The 20,004-nt window shown below is 35.6% G+C and overlaps 1 protein-coding gene across 4 annotated transcripts in view; it reads right to left on the bottom strand.

The window, feature by feature from the left end:
• Imp (IGF-II mRNA-binding protein) overlaps positions 1-19,998 on the bottom strand; it is a 95,551-nt gene extending 75,553 nt beyond the window's left edge. For all 4 annotated transcript variants that reach the window (XM_018450852.1, XM_018450853.1, XM_018450855.1 and 1 more), the window contains exon 1: positions 19,042-19,998. In XM_018450852.1, coding sequence (XP_018306354.1) covers positions 19,042-19,216 — 175 coding nt within the window. In that variant the 5' untranslated portion in view covers positions 19,217-19,998. The remainder of the gene's footprint in view (positions 1-19,041) is intronic.
• Between the last annotated feature and the right edge of the window lie 6 nt (positions 19,999-20,004).

Below are 20,004 nucleotides of genomic sequence, written 5' to 3'. Positions count from 1 at the left end.
CCTACAACGCGTAGCGGAGCCGCCAGGTAGGTGAGCCCACTTCTTCTTCTTCTTCTTCTTTGCCAGTTAGGGTTAGACTAGAGCGAGCTAGCAGCAAATTTCGGCGCGTTATCCGGATGTAGCAGAATTGCCGTGCAACCTCTACTTAATATATATTCATTCATTTTTTTCTCTCTTTCTTTTTTTTAATCTTCTTTGTTGCCCTCGTATTTTGAATGAGCAAATCTTTTGAAGTATTTTTTGAAGAACGAAACTGCGAGATTTCAAGTTTTTTTACACGGTGTAAAATCTAAAAAGACCTACAAAGATAGATTTTGGATATTCGATGAACTACATTCGAATGGAAAATTTTGGAACTTATTAGATTTCGCAGAATTTATAATTAAAGAAACACATGTAAAGCTATTTTAATTATATAAATACACAAAATATGCAAAAATACATAACATCAAAATCTCTGTACATACATATATAATATATAATATATATCTTTGAATTTAAGTACCGAATTAATATTCGGCATACGTATAACATTCAATTTTTACGATCTGCGAAAGCTATTTGTCAAATCTGTTAATTATACAAAACCACATACCATCTTGAAATTATCGCTAAAAAATAATGTTATGGCTGCAGGGCCAAATGTAAACGTAAGTGTAGAATGACAAACAGGATCAAACGTATCTACGATATTAAATATCAGCTATTATGCATCGTTCTTTAGTCTCACTATGTCGATTATTCATATAAGACACGATTCTAAGAGATGAAGGTCACTCGCACGCGCGCGCGCGGCGCGCGGACGAAGGTAGATCCCGAAAGTACATCCGGAGTGCAGCGTCAGCGGTTTCCTATCTCGTTGGCTGATAATGGCGAGAAGCTTATCCGGTAGTCATTCATTTCTACGCGTCCAACTCCACTTTCGATTGGTTTATTTAAAAATTACTTTTATGTTTCTTTAAAAAAAAATGAGTAGATATTTAATTTTTCTCGAAAAATATATTTTTCGTGAAATCGCAATAATTATTTCATTTTGTAAAAAATATCTTGCTTGAGATGTGTCTCGCTTGAGATTTTGTCGTGATTTTGTCGTGGTTTATATGTTGTTTATTATTATTATTGATTAATTCTCATAGGTTAACGTTTCACATATTTTAGTCGAATCATTGATACATTAAATAAAAATATATTATTGAATGACATAACACTGACAATATTCCTACAGGGGAAAGACAAGGAGATGTTACAAACGAAGGGAGATAGGACGAAGAGGGCCCAGAGTACATCGGCTCTACGGGGAAGTAATGAAATATTTGGGTAGCGCTGCGCCGGGAACGAGAATGGGAATGGGAATGAGAACAGGTTCCTGTTGCGCATTCCAGGCCGATGCTGAATACCGATGCCGTGGACACGGCGGTTGGCACGGTTAGGTACATAAATTACTATTGGGTTACCGCTCGACTTGTCTCCTCAGTCCCACGGAAATCCTTTCACGAGCCGTGACTCACGCGACGTACCATGTAACATGAATTGATAAGAACGGCATATCGGGAAAACGATGGAAACTGACGCCACTGAGTTGATAATGCATGAGAGCTCCATCGGTTTATTTTTTCAGCTTGTTAGAAATAAATAGAAGAATTGTTGCTTCTCGAAGTAACTGCTTAAGACTTTCACGTTCTATTATTTTGAATCAAGGCAATTCTGAATAATTTTATCATAATGTAGGTATTTGAATATTAGTATATTACGTAATTATTTAAGCACTGGCAGAACTGTCCGGGACAGACAAACATGCGAGAAAAATGACGAAGTGTAATAATCGTTATAAAAAAGCGATGGGATTGAGGAAGGAATGGAGTAATTACCTCGAAGATGGCCTTTAAAATCAGCACGGAAACGGAATGCGTTTCGAAGATGAGGATTACTTGAGAATGAAATTGTATAACCGGTCGCGTGATTTCAGGTAATACAAGGTAATAAGAAAAAACCATTCAGCGTTTATATGTAGTAGGACACACAAAAATAGATGCATAGAAAAAATGGAAACATTCATAAATATGTATATTTTTTGTATATTATTTACGCGAAAATAAATTTGTTATATTAAATTAATAATTGTATAATTTTGATTTTTCGAAACTTCGAAGATTTTAATGCCGAAACTCCAAAATTCGAATGTCGACGCCTTTAAAGCAAATTATCAACCTTATTTCAAAGGATCGTCAGAATTCGTGTAAAATAATATCAGTACTGTATACAAAATATTATACATACATATTAAAAATAGAATCAGTTAAAATTGCAGTTATTTGTGATTTTCAAGGAATTTACAATTTCCCATAACGTGTCTAAAAATTCAGTCTGTTCCATCATATAGTTCAAGAAAATAAATTAGAACTTTGCATTCGAAAAATATCAAGAAAGTTTCTACCGACAATTTCGCTGTAAATATAACTAGGCTAGTTAGTCAATTTTTTCACAGTGCGGCAGAAGCGTAAAGCAACAGGAATCGTTTAGAACTCGGTTGGCCTTGTGGCTCCTCTTTCTCGTTCCTGCGTTTTCGATCCCGTCTCTTTCCTCTATCTCCCGCATCCTCACACCCTCTCACTCACTCTTTCTCTCTTTTTCTCTCTGTCCATCTTTTCCAGCTCCTCTCTCTCTCTTTCATCGTTATGTCCCTCTAACCCTCGCGCTGATCCCTCACCGTGAGAGCGGTCGTACAAAGAGAACACGAGGAGCACAATGGATTACTTAGACGGGTAGGTTAGTTTGCCGAATGAAGCGAGCGGGCCCACGCACGTTAAGATAGGTCCTGACTGAGAAAAGCGCGGCAAATGTAAAATGCCCAGTTTTATCATCAACTAACTACCGCAACTAGAATGAGCCTTAAGCCTGTTCTACAGTATTGTCGCAAGCCGTAAGCCGTAAGAAATCAATCAATCATAGTCGATTATTTTTGTATTGTCGATTATATTCAACTGTGATTAGCCAATTTTTTACGATTTACGACTTGCGACTTTATTGTAAAACAGGCATTATGATATGACTTTGTCGTAACATTGTATAAAATTGTATTAGTCATAATGGAGATAAATAATTGTATTAGTCATAAAGTTATAATACGTGTGTATATATATATATATATATTATTTTAATTATAGTAAATTTATTTATAATATTTCTATAGAATTTTACAAGATATCTAATTTATAATTGTCTAAAATAATTTATATTTGAAACATGTAATAATAATAATATGGCTCAATAAATTTAAATAACGCAATAGAGAAAAAATTGACTCTTAGCCCTTTTTCTCTATTGCGTTATTTAAAATTTATATTTGCCCATACAGATCAGAACAGTATGTTTGCTCACTTTTAATTCATAAATTACACTGTTACGTCCGACAATACCCTCGACACTAATCTGATATTTTATCTTCTTTACTACATTATTCATGTTCTCTAACGAAATCTATTTCATCGGTTGAAACACAAGAATTATCCGCGAATAAACGCTGTATATTTATATCCCATTTTAGTATTTAATTTGGATATGAATATGCGCTATGGTCTACTAAGTCAATTACATCCTCTCTGCTTTGGTGAAGTAATTATTTCCTCTTCCGTGACTGTTTATGTATGTGGAGTTATACATTAACCCTTTCATGTTTTTCAATTCCTTCACCTCATTTAAAATTATAATAATTTGTTATTTAAATATATAAGTGTAATATATGTAATCCTTAATATATGAATTTTTTTATTTCGATTTGTTGACTGTAAAATAATGTATTTTTTAATATTTCGTAACTTACATAAAATAAAGTTCCGTAAAAATGAAGTTTCAGGGTTGAATAATATTGAAGGGGTTGAATACAAACGGACCCCTACGCAAAGCAAATTTAGGATGGTCTAAACGTGCGAGCCTGGACGGGTCGTCCTTGGTTCTATCGATCAAAAACGAGCTGCATCCGGCTCTCAGACAGCAAGCATTATCAAATGTAGTTTCGATATTTCGCAAGAAGCGACGGTTTTATATTCAATATATCAGTTATTTGTACACAATTCGATATTAAATTAATATACTAATATTGATATTTCTCTAAGAGAAAATTGTTCTATTGTTATTAAAAATTATTTTTAATATATTATTTTGATATTAGTGTTAATTATTTTGTAATATTATTCTTCAAAATGTTCAAGATCATGCAGGACTAAAGAAATCATATTTTAATTTATGAATATTGCGTATTCTCTGAGAAAACCCTAGTGGAAATCTCCTCATAGATAGTTCCAAAAATGCCCATGACCCATGGGTATATGCTCATTTTAAAAGGGTATATACCCGCTTCAAATCTTCTCATCATGAAAAGATTTCCACCAAGGAAGTTGCCGCGACAGAGACGAAGGAGAGTTCGATTGATGCAATGCACTTATGATGCACTTCCCTAATTGTTATTCCCGAACGTTATTGTATCTCAATGCAATAGTCGAGCGATATTTTTATCGGTGATTAATTTCGATGAAATTGAGAAAGACATTGCATCATGCGATAAGTTACGTCATAATATGAAGAACATTGCATCGTTCATGCTGATTATGTACGAGTCACCGCTCGTCGTTCAAAAATGATATGTCACTGTAAGAACGAATACATCATGCGTCCGAAAAATGTCTCGTCAAACATAATCATTTTCTTGCACTAGATTGTTTTATCAATTTTATTTTTAGAGAATAAAAAAAACTTATTATTAAAAAATTATCATCAGTGATGACTGGAATTCTAAGTAAAAATTGAATTTTTTTATTTTTTCATCTAATTAAAACAGGTAATTTTAGATATTTAATTTTTGATATAATTTCCTATCTAATAAATTTGAATAAAAATTTCCTATCTAAAATAATCTGAATAAATGTTGACATAAAACATTACATAAAACACGAATAAAATAAAATAAGAAATTCTGTTTTTACGCGGTTGTTCTACTGTTTACCTGCCTCTTACAACGTCAAAACATAATATACATTTTTAGATTTCATCATGTAGATCCGCTCATGACTTCCAAAGTACGTTCGTCAATGAAAGTTGTGCGCGGAGGCGCAGATAACGGCCTTTATCTGGCAGTGTACAAAGTTCAGAATTTCGGGCCGTTACAAATGCCGGGCCGTGTGCGTTTCACGGCCGCGTAGCGAAGAATGAAGGGAGGGCAAACACGCACTTGACATACACACGCGCACACGTGCACGCGCATGAGTGCGTATTGCTCAGTGGTATTGTATTCTTGGTTTTGAATCCATTTTATCTGAATGTAGTAAGGCGCCGTCTTTTTGGAGCAAGTTGCGACGTGCGCGCGCGCGCGCGTTATCTGTTCGGCCGGTGACATTTTACGATTATCGAAAATGGAAAGGACATACGCATGAATGTGCGTAAACAACTCCGTTTTCTACGTTTGATCAATCTTAACGAATGGAAAACTCGGAGATTTTATTTCGGTTTCTGTTTCTTCAAGGACACTTATTACCATTTCCAATTAACGAATTTTCGATGATACAAATATAAATGATTGTTTTTCTAACTTTGAGATAATTTAATAATTAAATACACTAGTATACAAATTTTCAATCATTTTAATGCAAATAACGTTTCTAAACATATTTTAATTCGAATCTGCCGCGCTAGAAAAATTCCATCAGGTCGAATTTTTAAAACTATAGTATTTCTTTCTGACTAATTTGAATGCGATAAGCATTGAGTAAGGTGAACGTTTCTACCAGGATTTGATGATAATTGAGAAACGTTATTAGAGGGATATTGGACGAAAACATACTAGACGACTATTGCTGAATTTTAATACCTATCGATCCAAAGTTCTCATAAAAAATAAGAATTAAACGCTCAATACTTCTGATTTGTTTTAATTTCAAAATTTCATTATATAATATTAAAAAAAAATATCTTTTCTTACATTTCCAAATCTGGAACTGATGGAAATATTTCAGTGACAGATTGTGCTGCATCATCGAAAAGTTACTTTAGAAATAAGTACTCTTCATATGCAACTCTTGCACAAAACCTTGTAAACTAGTGTTACTGTACAAGTGATCTGAGTTTCAGAAAATAAAATATTTTATTACCTAGATTAAAGTCTAACAGATATTTTGCAAAATATGCTTGATTTTGAAATAATAAATTTACGTCATGCACACACATGCGTTTTTGTTCGAAAACAATGTTCAATTATCTAGAAAGGTTGAAAAATGTCGGTCCATTGAATTACTGAATGAGATTATAGCAGGTTCAAAGTACCACGTTCTTCAACATTATTAAGTGCAATGTCGTGGACATTAAGAGGCTCTTAATAACGGAGGAAGTTTGTCGCGACTTTTCCCGAGAAACGGTCCCGCGTTCAAGCACGCCGTCGCCGCCGTCGCAAATTTGGCGAGCAAAAACGAATCTCGCCGATGGCGGGCGGACGAGAGAAGAGGAGAGGATAAGAGAGGAGGAAACAGCGAGCGCGAGCATCAGAAGAGGAGTCCAGGGTCGCGCTGTTCGTTCGTTCGTAGATTAAATCACTCGGTCACTTTTCTTTCTAGGCAGCCGGCTGGGACAAAGGCCGGTGTTTCTCGGAAGAGACTCGGCCCGAGACTTGAGAATTAAAATAATATCCGCTCGTTCGGAGATTAATGGCGGTGTGCCGATGTAATTTTTCTCGACGTGCGGACTGCCGTCCTCCTCTCGCACCGGGGAACGCGGTTCTCTGCTTAACATCAAGCAACGTATCGCCTACGTCGCGACAGTTTGATAGTATAGTTTGGGTAGGCGATATGTAATTTTCATCGATGGATAGATCGATTTGTTAACTTTAATTTCGAATCAGCGACATGTAACATATGAAATGTCTGCGTTATATCTTTAATCTAATTAGACAAATAATGAATTTCGCGCGGAATTCTTTATCGCTTATTTATTAAGATTACTTGATGATCTACGCGTGATTATCAGCTGATACGTTTCCAATTCAGCATATTTTAATTTAAGATATAGCCATACCTAAATTTATTTTACTATTGCCAATTATTATATTCTGTATATATGCGTAAGTCGACTACACACTTAAGTGTGTAAAAATTACACACTTGGATTTACAGTGTGTTCTGTTCTCTTTTACGCTAAAATCTCCGTAATTTTTATTCTCGTATAATGTTTTCAAGGTAGTTAACTCTTTTTCTTATCATTAATCACAAGGATTGAATTATGATAAAAGTCCTTGTGATTTATTTTCGATTTTAAGCGGAAAAACTATCATTGCTTTTTATATTATGACGCAGTCTCTTTACAATTTTCATATCATTATTTATTCTTGTTATAAAATAATTCCTTCAGACCTTGTGTACATTGTAATGTATATCAAGGACCCATTTAAATTATTTAGTTTTATTAATATTTATCTAAAATAAAACATAATAATGTACATGTTTGAAAAATAGTCAAAATTTGGAAAAAAATTAAATTTTTTAGCTTATGTATTTATTTATCAAAGAGCTCTTGAATTGAATTTAAAAAAATTTCTTAACATGGTTCCATTAAAATCAGGTCTGAAGGGATTAAAGAAATTGCTATCCTATTCTTCATTTGCTGTTGTGTAAAATAAAATAAATAAAAAAATTAAAATAAAATAAATAAAATAAAATTTAATGATTAACTTAAACAACGGTAAAATGTAAAACAGCATTTGTATATAAATCTGAAATAAACATACTCATTAAAGAACGAATTAGATAAATGATAAAAAATAATGACCGAATACCTATAAAATATAATATTAGTCTTATTCGAGATGTTAAACGAGAACGATTTGTAATCAAATATAATAAAATAATTACTATGAAACACTGAAATTTATGTTTGAAAAGAATAAAATTCTTGGGGTAGGCATATCTAATTGTTACGATTGGTCCAAGATAGAGAGGTCCATTTTACGTTTAAAAAACGTAAAATTCCACGAAATCATAATTTTCCCGAATATTTTAGTCACAGAATATAATTCTTTCGTCTCATCTCCCTCTTTCCGCGTGAAATCGCAAAATGCGCATGAAGAAAGAGCGTTGCTTCCTAAAACGAGCGACAGATTCTATTGTGTAAATGTATGTGTTTGCATTATGAATGGATCTCTGTCATGAACATTTTTTTCTGCGTATCTATTAGAATATGATATTCTTTTACACATTAAATGTATGTAGCTTTGCAATAAACTAAATTAAATTAAATTAAATTAAGATTAAATGTTCTAGGTTATAGATATAATTGCCCTATATATATTATTAATTACTAATTAATAATATAATTAGGAATTAAATGCAACCCTCGTATTTATTTTCATTAGGTAATTGAAAACATAATTTAATTTTACTTAATTTATCATTTAATTTTTCTACTTATTTAGAACGTTTTAGATCTTTTAACTTCATTGTAATGTGATTTATTTCCTATTTCTCCCTAGTCGGGCTGCGGCTGTATGCATCAAGACTTTAAGTGCCTTTTCTCGTGGAAAATCGGTTTTCGTGCCGCATTTGGAGGCATGTCTGCCTCACGAACCACGAAATGTGAAATCACCGTGAGCTCGGCTCGCACGATGGAGGCAGGTGCGAACGAGCCTTGCTCGTATTTTTTTCCCGCCCGTTCTCCCTCCGCCCGGGCTATCGTCTTCTCTTCGTCGCTTATCCTCCGACGGATACGTCGTTGACCGGTTCATTGACACCTGTCGAAAGATCCGGGTTTCTCTCCGCGTGTACCTGACAATTATGCGCACGTGGGCCAGACATTGTGTGCTCCACCTTTCTTTCGCCCTTAACCCCGTAACCGTTATCATTTATCGCGAGCTTTTATCCCTCCTTATTCAATACAGCGATCATTAAGTCTTAAATGAAATTTCTGTCAAACCGACGTCCAGTTAAAATTGACCGAGAAACGAGGTTTCATTGTCCACTTACATTCTCCATACACGTACACGCGCACATAACGGCCACTTAATCTTTTATATTAACACTTTAAAGAAACCAACGATGGGATTTCTTCTAACATTTTCAATAACATCCTCACGTGTTCTCTCTTCCTCTTTCTTTTGAAATTTTGATTTAAAAAAAAAACAGAAAAATAAAAAAACTTCTTATAAAGGAGATATCAATGAATTTTGGTGAAATAAAGAAAAGATAAGAAACATGAAAGATTCTCATTATGAAGTCTCAGATTACAAATTTGTTATCCGTTCAGAATTTATTGACTATTCTGGATGTTAATTGACAGATTTCAATGATGATAAGCGTCGTCGTAATTATAGGAATTAACAGGATATTTGGCCGTGGCGGTTCGTGTGATATTGAAATGCTATTGCGATTTCTTGATAAGTTCCAAAATATCCCAATTTGCGGAAACATTCAAATGAAGTCTTCTATCGACATTCGCGTATATGTGAAATTCAAAACGGTGACGTGGAAGAGCCAGGTCAAGAATTTAATAAAATTCAATGGAGCTCGCTTCATTGAGATGTTTGCGTTCTCTCGTTTAACCGAAACTCAGAATCGGCCAGCTATGTTTAACGTTAAAAATCTGGGCTGTGGGGACGACGAGATAGTAGAAACGCAGGACGGGAAGCGGCTTCGATCTCGACGCGAGATGCTTTCGTTCCGCCAAAAACTCCAACAGTGACGCTGCGCGCTTGGGAAGTCAATGGCCGAGTATCTAAAACAAACACGTGTCTCCGAGCAGCCGGGCAGAGGTCACGTAGACAAAGAGAGTGAGATTTTGAAAGGAAGACCGTGAATGATAGTAAGATGGAGAAAGAGAGAAAAAAGAGTGAGAAATGTATTTTAGGAAAAATCTCTAAGAAAAATAGGAAAAACATATACAAGATAAATGAATCGAAAAAATATTATATTGAATATTATATTAAAAATAGTTGAAAGGGATTAAGAATGAAATATATATTACGAAGAAATAATTATTTCTGCCAAAGATAATAAGAGTAATCGAAAGAAGACAGTGTTATTTGCGTACAGTGTTAAATCATGTACAGTCAGAAATCTAATTGTAAATTAATATATCGTATGATTTAATATAAGTGCGATTTAGAGTTAAAACTGTATTTGAGACGGCCATGAAGAAATTCTTAAAATAAATATAATAAGAGGAAAAGAAAGAAAACGGGAGACTAAGAAGCAAATAGAGAATGAATGTTGACGAGTAAGAAATCGAACATCTGGAACATAAGTTTCTGGAAAGAAACATTTCTAAAAGGAATCCTTTAAAGAGTCTTAATATATTCCCTTATCAAATATTATCTTTTTTTTAACCCTTCATGGTCAACATTTTTTTCATTGCTTTTTTAGTTCAATCTATAGTCAATGTGTTTTTCAAAGAGTTATGCTCTACAAAATCCGAAAAAATCTGGGAAAACACTCCTTCAACATTTAAGAATACGATTTACAATGTTATAATTCGAAACGTTTTTTACTTTTTTGTAAGTGTCTAAGTTTGAGGCAGAATAATTTAAAACTGAAAATTCGCTTGGATCTTTAAAGCTCCAGACCTTAGAAGATTAAGCTTAAAGCAATGAAAATCGCCGATAAAAATCGTTTATAATTTTTCAGATTTCTTCATAAATATCATGAAGAACGTCACTTTATGACGGTAGAATGATGGAAGAAAGACGCGAATAAAAAGAGATACACTTATTGTAGTCTTTTTACACGATGTTAAAGATAGTACTTCCTTCCTCTTTTCAGATGCGCCGTGACGTTTCACCTACGGAAATTCTATATTGAAATTAAATACAGTTTTCCGAAATAATATCTGAAGTTCTACTCTAATTCTGCTTTTCTAAATCGAGTATAAAATGATAATTGACTTACGATTAAATAAAAATTATATAATTTTTTCTAAGTATCTCCCGATATGTTCTTAAAGAAAAGAGTTATCGTAAACATCTGAGATGTCATAATGGACTCTTGGAACATTTTATGTGTTATGTATTTGCGAATAAGAGGGAACCGATATAAAGGTTTCTAAACATATCGCACAAGAAAAGCGACAAGTATCAGCAGACTTTCGGCTGTTCTATTCAGATCTTAAGACGATATCGCAGCTGGCTGGGATGATACAGTTTATACTAGTCGATATCGCATGCCCGAGCTCTGTTCGGTGACATATTGTGCAAGCCTCATGGATAAACTCGCGGTCATAGTTGCACCTTGTCCTATGCACCGCGGAGATAACGACACGTAGCAAAGTCGCCATAGAGAAGTGCATTGCACTGCAATGCAAGCGCAAGTTTTACAAACAAGCATAAAAGGAAGAGCTAAAAGGAAGAAAAAGAAAGAAAGAAAACTATCTAGGATTAGAAATGATTAAATCCTAATTCCAAAATGTTTCCTTTACTTGAACCGCTGATTAGAGAAAATAGTTTTTTGCATATAAATGTCGAGAATAAATTTTTTAAGTCTAGCATTTTTGTACACGAAATTGAAAAGCGTTGGTCTCAAAAAGAAGTTTTTATTTTCGAGGATATAATAAATGATATATATCGATCAGGTGCATGGATTAAAACAGTTAATAATAATTATCGCTTTCGTCGTCGGTGGAAAAACCTTCATTATAATAATTGGCACTCTCTTTTCTGCCTCTGTCGCACTTTCGGTTCATGACGACGCCGCTACTCTGCCGTATGAGTTGCGATCGGTGGAATCAGTCGCCCGTAGGCTGTCTGGGCTTGTGTGAAGAAGAGAGGCAAATCGTAAGGTCCCATCAGTGTCGGTTACCGGTGCACTGTTAACAGGTAACTTTTTTCGGAGGCAGGTGGTCCCGAGCAGGCACGCGACAAATCAAGCCGGCCGGACTGCGGGCAACGATTATAAAAAAAGGAAGAGATTGCGCGGTTTACATGTTTATTCGGCCACATAAACATACGTACGTACTCGCGATACGCTTAGAAGAAAAGGTGCGAGAAATAATACAGAGTCATTGCACTTTGTTTTTTCATTTAAGAGATCCATGCTTCTATGGACAGGCGAGACGAGAGACGTTTAAGCGACTTATTTTCGAAGTGAGGTGCGTCGAATTACGGTACGATGGAAATTACGATGAGTTTTTTGTGTGACGCGGTAATCAAACGGGACACGGATACGAATTGATGCGATGTATCTTAATAACAATTTTAAAAACGTGACACGTGCAAAATTAAAAAGTCAATTCAGAATAAACAGCTCATTATATATTTCTCATAGATTTCTCCTATTTACATGAATATTTTATGGTAGTTTATTACAAATATATATATTTTAAGTTTTTATCAACTATATTTTAGTTTTTTTTCAACTTGTATATTTGAGAACGGCATAGAATGTCAAAATTATAGTCGGGATGAGGCGATCCTGTTTAAGATATATTTCGATAGAAGGAAGGGAGTGTGCGCAACATCTCGAGCAAATGGGACGTCTCCTACAGACGTTTGAAAAGGGGGTGTATTAAGTACAGGCAGTTTTGGATGCGAATAATGTATTCCTAGGAGCATCTGCTCGTTCTAGCTGTCGAGAATTGCATTGGTGGGTGTAAACCCTCGCACTCGGCGGCCGTTCCGCTCCATCATAGCAACTGCGGCATTCTCGTTTTAGCTATACATAAATTTTATCAAATTCAAAACTTAATTTTTTCAAATTAAATGTAATATACATTATATATTACTACAGTGGTTTAATTGCGTTTATATAGTCCGGAAATTTTTCGGCGCGCAGTTTGTTAGACTACAATTGTGGTATATATGTCAAGTATATATATAGCATATTTAGTGATTCAAGATTGAATTATTTAAGCATTTAAGATCTAGCTTTGACCGATATAGGGTTCTAGTTTATCGATTGTGTTGTCACATGTACAGTCTAAAAATGAGATTATTATACATTATTCTTTTTTCCTTTTACAAAATTTTTCAAAGACATACTGCAGAGAAATATTCAGCATTCAAGGTGAAATATAATATATACATAAATACAGAGAATATAAGATATATTTGATTTGTATGAGATTATTTCAAAAGTGGTTTTTGAGTTTTCTTAATAAATAGCAAATCTCGTGGCAAGAATTATAAGATATAATGGACTAAGATATAAACGACTGATTGATTCGATACAAGCCGGCGTATTACGAGGAAAGAAGAAAGCAATAGGAGGCAGCCAGAATGAAAGAATGTGGCAGCTTCCTGTTGGCGTCTCAGCACTGACTTTTAGGCTTGGTGTCTTCGAGATCGTACTGAACAGAATGGCGTGCACGAATGCCGGCTGTGAAAGAGGAAGACGCATGCTGTGCACGCACATGCAGACACGGCGCGTTACTGCATCGTTTGTGGAATTTGAGGAAAATGCCTTCAAGAACCTTAAGAACCTTTAAGAAAATTCTGAAAAACATTTTCGCGTATCATGTGTTGCCAGAAGATTCTTGAATAAGAGACTATAAACGAGATGATATTTGTAGATTATTGTAAACAACCAAATACATTTTTACAATGTTAATTATAGAAAAAAATAATCCGTCTATGATACATTATATTTACACGTTTGTTATATCGCTATAAAAATGTACTATGTATAATAATTCTGAGATAGTTATAATTTTCAGAAAATGGCCGAATAAATGTGAAAAATAAATCTGTTTAATTTATTAATTAATTTGTATTAATTTCATATTATTTATAATTACATTTTATAACACAATATTTTTTGTCCTTCGAGATTATTGTACAAAATGTGTAATATATGTATATGTATATAATTGGATTGAAATTAAAATTTTGTAAAGTATATTCATATATCCGAAATAAAATATTAATTTTATTATTAATAATTAATTAATAAAGGCCATGCCGGTACGTCAAAATATGAATAATTCCACGTATCTATAATTCGCGTTTCGGTATACTCGCAATTCTAAAATGACGTGAACGAGCATACAGCTCAATCATTACAGAGCGTCGTGCAAGCCTAAAGCCTGATTAGACCGCGGCTTTGGTAGAGTTCTCCTAAAACCTAACTCAACAACCTACCAAACTAGTTCTGGCCTCGGCTCGTCGGTAACGTTCTTCGCGCGGCATTGTATCCAAGGATCGGCCCTTACGCTGCAGAAGCAACGACCGTATTGCTAACGAAATATAGAGGGAGAGAAAAAAAGAAAGAAAGAGAGAGAGAGAGAGAGAGAGAGAGAAAGCGTTAGCCACGAATCGCTCCAAGAGGCTCTCGGCTCTCCTTCCTGTAGCTTATTTCTAAGTAGCCCTCGCACGCTCTATATATATATATAGGATAAGGTGATACAAATTTTGAACATGGCACAATTCTAAACGAAATAAGATTTTAATCCAAATTCGAGATTAAAATTTGATAACGTTGATCTTATTATACGATAGGTACTAAAAGGAACCACCAAACAGGAAAAAATCGAATTTAAACCTCGAAAATTGGATTTAAATTTTATCTCGTTAAAAATTGTACTATGTTCAAAATTGTATCACTCTACGCTATAGCTAAGATTATACACAAGAAAATCGCCCAGCAAGAAAAGCAACGTAAAATTTTTGATATTTAATTTATCTTATTAATTGTAGAGCGACAGAAAAATATAATTTCAAGGAGATTCTTTCGTAAATTTAGAATCAATATCATTATTTTTTTTCTTGAAAATAACAAAAATATTTAATTCTATATGAGCTTAAAATATGTGAAAAAAAATTTTAAATTAAAAAATGCATTAAAGTTTTGTGATGTTAAAATTATCGATGCCAACAATTTGTAAAAATTCATGTACTTTTTGAAGATATTTTTCCAAAAATTCTATCTAATAATATAAAAATTTTATTTAAATTAACAATCTTAGTTTTTCGACGATGTTTAGTCAGAATCAAATATATCGCCTTCACTTCACAAGGTTGCTTCGAAAAAAAAAGATACGTGTTTTTAATTTTAAGTTTTTTTTTCCAACATCTGAGACTTTTTCGTGTTGGTAAGGATTAGTTTGGACCGTTTTCTCGTCAGAGAAGTTCAAGGGTGAAACGTGGTCTCAAACGGCGCTTCGACGCGATGCGTACATATGCGTGCATTAATACGCTGTAATGAGATAGCCACCGATGGACGCGAGAACGCATAAGAGCTACAGAGTTGTCAATGAAATTTATGATCTGGATACCAGGCATGGCCGTGGAACGTGACGAGTGTGACTAACCGATATTTCGGCGGGCAAGGCGGAGGAAAGCTGAGGAGATGAGGTTGGCGGCTATTCGCGATGTAAATTTCAACCTCGGAGAAGACGACGGCGACGGTCGCGATGGCGGCGGAGGCGGTAGAGACGATGGAGGCAGCTTCATACGTCACGCGTGCTCGCGCGCGCGACCATTCACGACCTTGACCACATTTCTTCTCTTTGGTTGCGGGAGAACCCGCCGACTGACTACTACTCGTGCGGGCGTGACTCGAAGCATCGAAGTCAAGTGCCGGTCCAAATTCTCACGATCGACGGGATAAGTCGGGAACATTAGGTCAGGACCATACCGAGATGACGAGCTGGCATGAGAAGGGGTCGACGCGAAAATACGAAATGTACAGATTGTAAAATATTTTGTTTTAATTTTTCAAAATTATTCGCAGAAAACCGTCTTTCTCTCTTTTGTATCATGCCAACCCAAGGAACACACACAAGTAAAAAAATTAAAATTACTTTATTTTGATTCTTAACGTCAATGAGTTAATAGTCAAATTTTGTAATAAAACAGTCATCGTTTTGACTTTCTTTTGATTTGGTGTATTCCTTGGAAAAGCATATCTTTTGTATATCTCAAGCTATAGAAATTTTCTAGTCTTAATGTTTTAATCTGATCCGCAAATATAACTATGCTATTAATTTTGTTTATAAATAAATTCTTGTATATAGAAAAGGATTAATGTTTTTCCAATAAGAATGTTTCAAATATTATAAGCGTTAATTTTTTTTAATTTCTCGATAGGAGATATTTTCTACGAAATTATCAAGCTAAAGTACAATATATTTAGAGACCTGAACGAAGGGTAGAATAGTCGTTTTAGTTATAGTCGCCGGCAGTCTAGCGATTAACGGATACGTTCAGCCGTCTGACGTTTCGTCACGCATAGTTAACTTCCACTCGGCAGACAATTTTTGCGCGTCGTATGTCTCGAAAAGTAACATCGATGGACAGAAGCCAAAATATTAGAGTCTTATTCCGAAGCGATGTTAACAAAGCTTTGCAGTTATTGTTTGTAATATTCTACTAAATTTTTTAATAGAAATTTGCTATGATAGTAAAAAGCAGTCACATTGAAATGAACTATTTTTGGTGTTCAAAATTTAAATCAATATTTTTTTAAACGTGACATATAAAAGAAATTTTACAGAATTTCCTTCATCTGAAAAAATAATTTTTAGGAAAGCAATTATCGAAAATTTTAGGTGTAAAGTAGAAAACGCTACTCTATGATTGTCTATTCGAACGTTCTGCTTTCTGAGAAGAACCGTCTTACCAAATAAATCCCTCGAGTGTGTACGTAACTTTCGTTTTGGCGGGAAGAGTCAGACCCGTAATCGGAGCGATCGACAACGGTTGGTTGATGCGTGCGATTATCAGCAACTTATCGCGGAGCCGAGCACACAAACGTGACCTTGTCGCTTCATAACTGGCGCCATTTTGCGATGCTACCTACCACGTGGATAATAGCAAATTTGATTGGACACGCTATTGCATATTAAAGCGGTTGTACACTGATTTAATCTGTGTAAAAATAAAATATAAATATTTCGAATTATAAAGTACAGATTTTACTTAACAGCATAATAAAATGTATTGATGATTTCATAGTTTAATCCGTTTTTATATTTATATTAAACACATATTTTTATGTCAATTTGTATACAACGGCACACTTTAATGTACACCAGTGAGTACATCCAATCGAATTCGTTATAAATTTTTCATGAAAGTGGAGCAGACGAAACTGTCTCACCTTATTTCGGGAAAAATTAAGATAACTGGCGAAATACTTCAATTTGATAATTTTTTTCGATGTTTAATTCAGAAGCAAAATTAAATGAATATCGAAGCGAAATAACATCATACGTATTATATATCCTCTCCCTCCATGTGATTTAATAAAACTATTTTTTTTATGTAACTTTATTGTCCTAATTCTTGAGATATATAAAAATTAATATTCTAATAGTAATTTATTGGCGATATATTGATTAACGTTGGACCAATGTCGGGTCAACATTGTGTCAATATTGTATCAATAAATCGTGCTGTTTTTTTTAAGATATATTTTATTACAGAACATACGCTTATTCTCCGAGTTAATTTTTGGAATATTACCACTGGTAATCGGAGCAGCTTGATTTCGAAATAAACTTTGACGAGATAAGATACGTCACGTTTTCTACATCTGACACTTTCGGATCTTTTAGCGTGAGTCGGAGCACACGACGTGATTTGACGAAATGGAAAGGAATTTGAATTTTGTCGCGTGTCGAGGACACTCAAACTTCGTGGTTGCGAAAGAATCGTCTTTTTTCGGCGGAAACCGAAATTGCTGATACAGCTATTCTCAAACCTAATCTTGTATTCGTTGTTCATGAATGGAGCCATGGAGGAAACGAGTGGTCGTGCGAGATATAACGTCAGTTTCGCGCGCGTTCACGGTGATATCCTAATTCTGCACGACATAAATTCGCTCGTCGCACGAACTTCACATCGATTATTCGGAAAGTTTCAATCTCGTCCCAACGATAAATAAAGCCAAAGAAATTTAAATACATACAGTACTATTGAAAAATATTTTTTTATATTTGTTTACACATCACTATTTATCCGTTTATCACCAACATGATCGCATGAGTCGTTTAAATCATTAAATCTCTTTTCACTACTCACAAAATTTGTACTTTTAAATATCAGCGATAAAAGTTGTGACAGTAAGAATTAATTTTTTCATTAATGCGAATTGGGTCATTAAATTTCTCTTCACATACAAAACGTTAGGTTATTCTTACAAAGCCGCCATTCACCGTCAATCATTCTAACGTTGTGCTAATTATTTGCAAATTTGTGTTTAATGTTTCTATCTAAGTAATTAGAATTTTATAATTTGCACATAAGAAACTTATGTTTGAATAATTATATGATGATAAATATCGACAGTTTTGTTGTTTGTCACGTCGGCAGTTATTATTTTGTTACATATCGGAGAGAGCATTTCGATTTCCTCCAATTTCACGTTAAAGTCGCACGTCGTCTGTCGGAAAAAATTTGACGGTCAACTATCGACGTGACAGTAACCTGACAGATATTTTCACACAAAGTCTTTCAAAGGATTTGTCAAGATACATTGGCTATCCCTTTGAAACGCTTAACGAAATAATCGTGTTCTAGCATTGAGAAAATCCATTGGAAGCATGCTACGCAAATTCTTACATCTACTTGGCCTTAAGATCTAGCAAAAAGCGTCTAAATGAAGCATAGCGTGTTAAATATCATAGTAAAAGAGATTAATTTTCAGCAACATTAAGCATACAAGAAAATACGGATATTCAGGATCAAGATAAAGCAGAGGATTCAACATAATTTGATCATCCAGGCAACTCCTAAAGATTTCATTAGAATCTTCATCTTTGCGCTAAGATATAAAGACATTATTATAAATAAATATTAATTAACAAATCGACTAATATTTATGGTTTATAAGCTCAAGTTACATAAGCTCGAGGGAAAAGCAGTAGCATAAATGGCAAAGCAGTAAAAGTTTTATTAGTATACAAATAATTGGCAAAGCAATATGAAGCAGATGGATGTTCTTCTTCGATTTCTTCTTCTCTCCTCTCTTGGTAAACGTCGCCTCCGTCGTCGTCGTTGTCGTCAGGATGAAAAGCAATGTATAAAGCATAATCGGAAGCATTAAAGGCAGCGTTAGCATAATTCATTTCATATCAGCAACTCACCGTTCAGCTTGTCGATCGCCCGATCGGCTGTGGACTGATCGGCACAGTCGACGAAGGCATAGCCGCCACGCTTTACCAGGATCGTGGTGCATGCCAAGCTGTGCTCCTGGAAGAGTTGCCTGAGAGCGCTCTCGTTGCAATCTGACGGGAGATTGCCCACGTAGAGCTTTGACATGGTGGCTGGCTGCTCGCTTCTCGACGCTATGATGCCGGCTTCCACCGAGTACGCGGCTCGGTCACGTGTATCAGGTTCGACGAAAACGACGAATTCGGTGCGCGTGCGCGCGGACTCGCGTACCCGATTCCCCGAGTACTGACCTCGTCGTAGACTCGGGGTCTACGTGGACCCGGTGGGAAGTGGTTCGAACGCGGACACGACACGACGGGGATCGCGACGATCACAGGACGATTGAATGATGTGGACGATGAACGGAAGGAAAATGGAGTATATGTATATTGTGTACCGGCGATAGTGGAGCAATCGCGCGGGTTAGATCGACGGAGATGCAAGAGCTGCAGGCGTCCGATGGTATATCCTTACTGGGACGAGACGCGGATATAACTGTTGGCTGAATCCCGGACACGACGTGGATCAGATCGCGGATCGCGTGTGGGTCACGGGCTACACACGCGAGAGGCAAAATGCACGGGGTGAGAGAGCACGGGGTCCTTGGACGACTTCTGCGACGAGATCGGTCCTCGACGGGCTTGGCACCTTCTTTTGTTTTCCGCTGTTGGCTTCCTCGCGCCTCAACTGGCCGACTGCGAGTCGCTCGATCCGCGGATAGGCGACGACTGTGTGTGCGGTCTCTTTCTCTTTTTCTCACTCCCTCTCTTTCTCAACTTTTATCCGTCTGTCTCTCTGACAACTCAAACGCGGCGCTGTTGCGCGAATCTGACGCGCTTCCGGTGGCTGTCCGTCAGCAGCTCGATCGCAGAAACCGACGACGATGGAGACCGGCC

The sequence above is a fragment of the Mycetomoellerius zeteki genome, unplaced genomic scaffold (genome assembly GCF_001594055.1).
Source record: "Mycetomoellerius zeteki isolate Tzet28-1 unplaced genomic scaffold, Tzet1.0 scaffold3, whole genome shotgun sequence".
NCBI classification, from domain to species: Eukaryota; Metazoa; Arthropoda; class Insecta; order Hymenoptera; family Formicidae; genus Mycetomoellerius; species Mycetomoellerius zeteki.
Note: the sequence above shows the minus strand (reverse complement) of the source record. Positions and strands in the feature narration are given on the sequence as shown.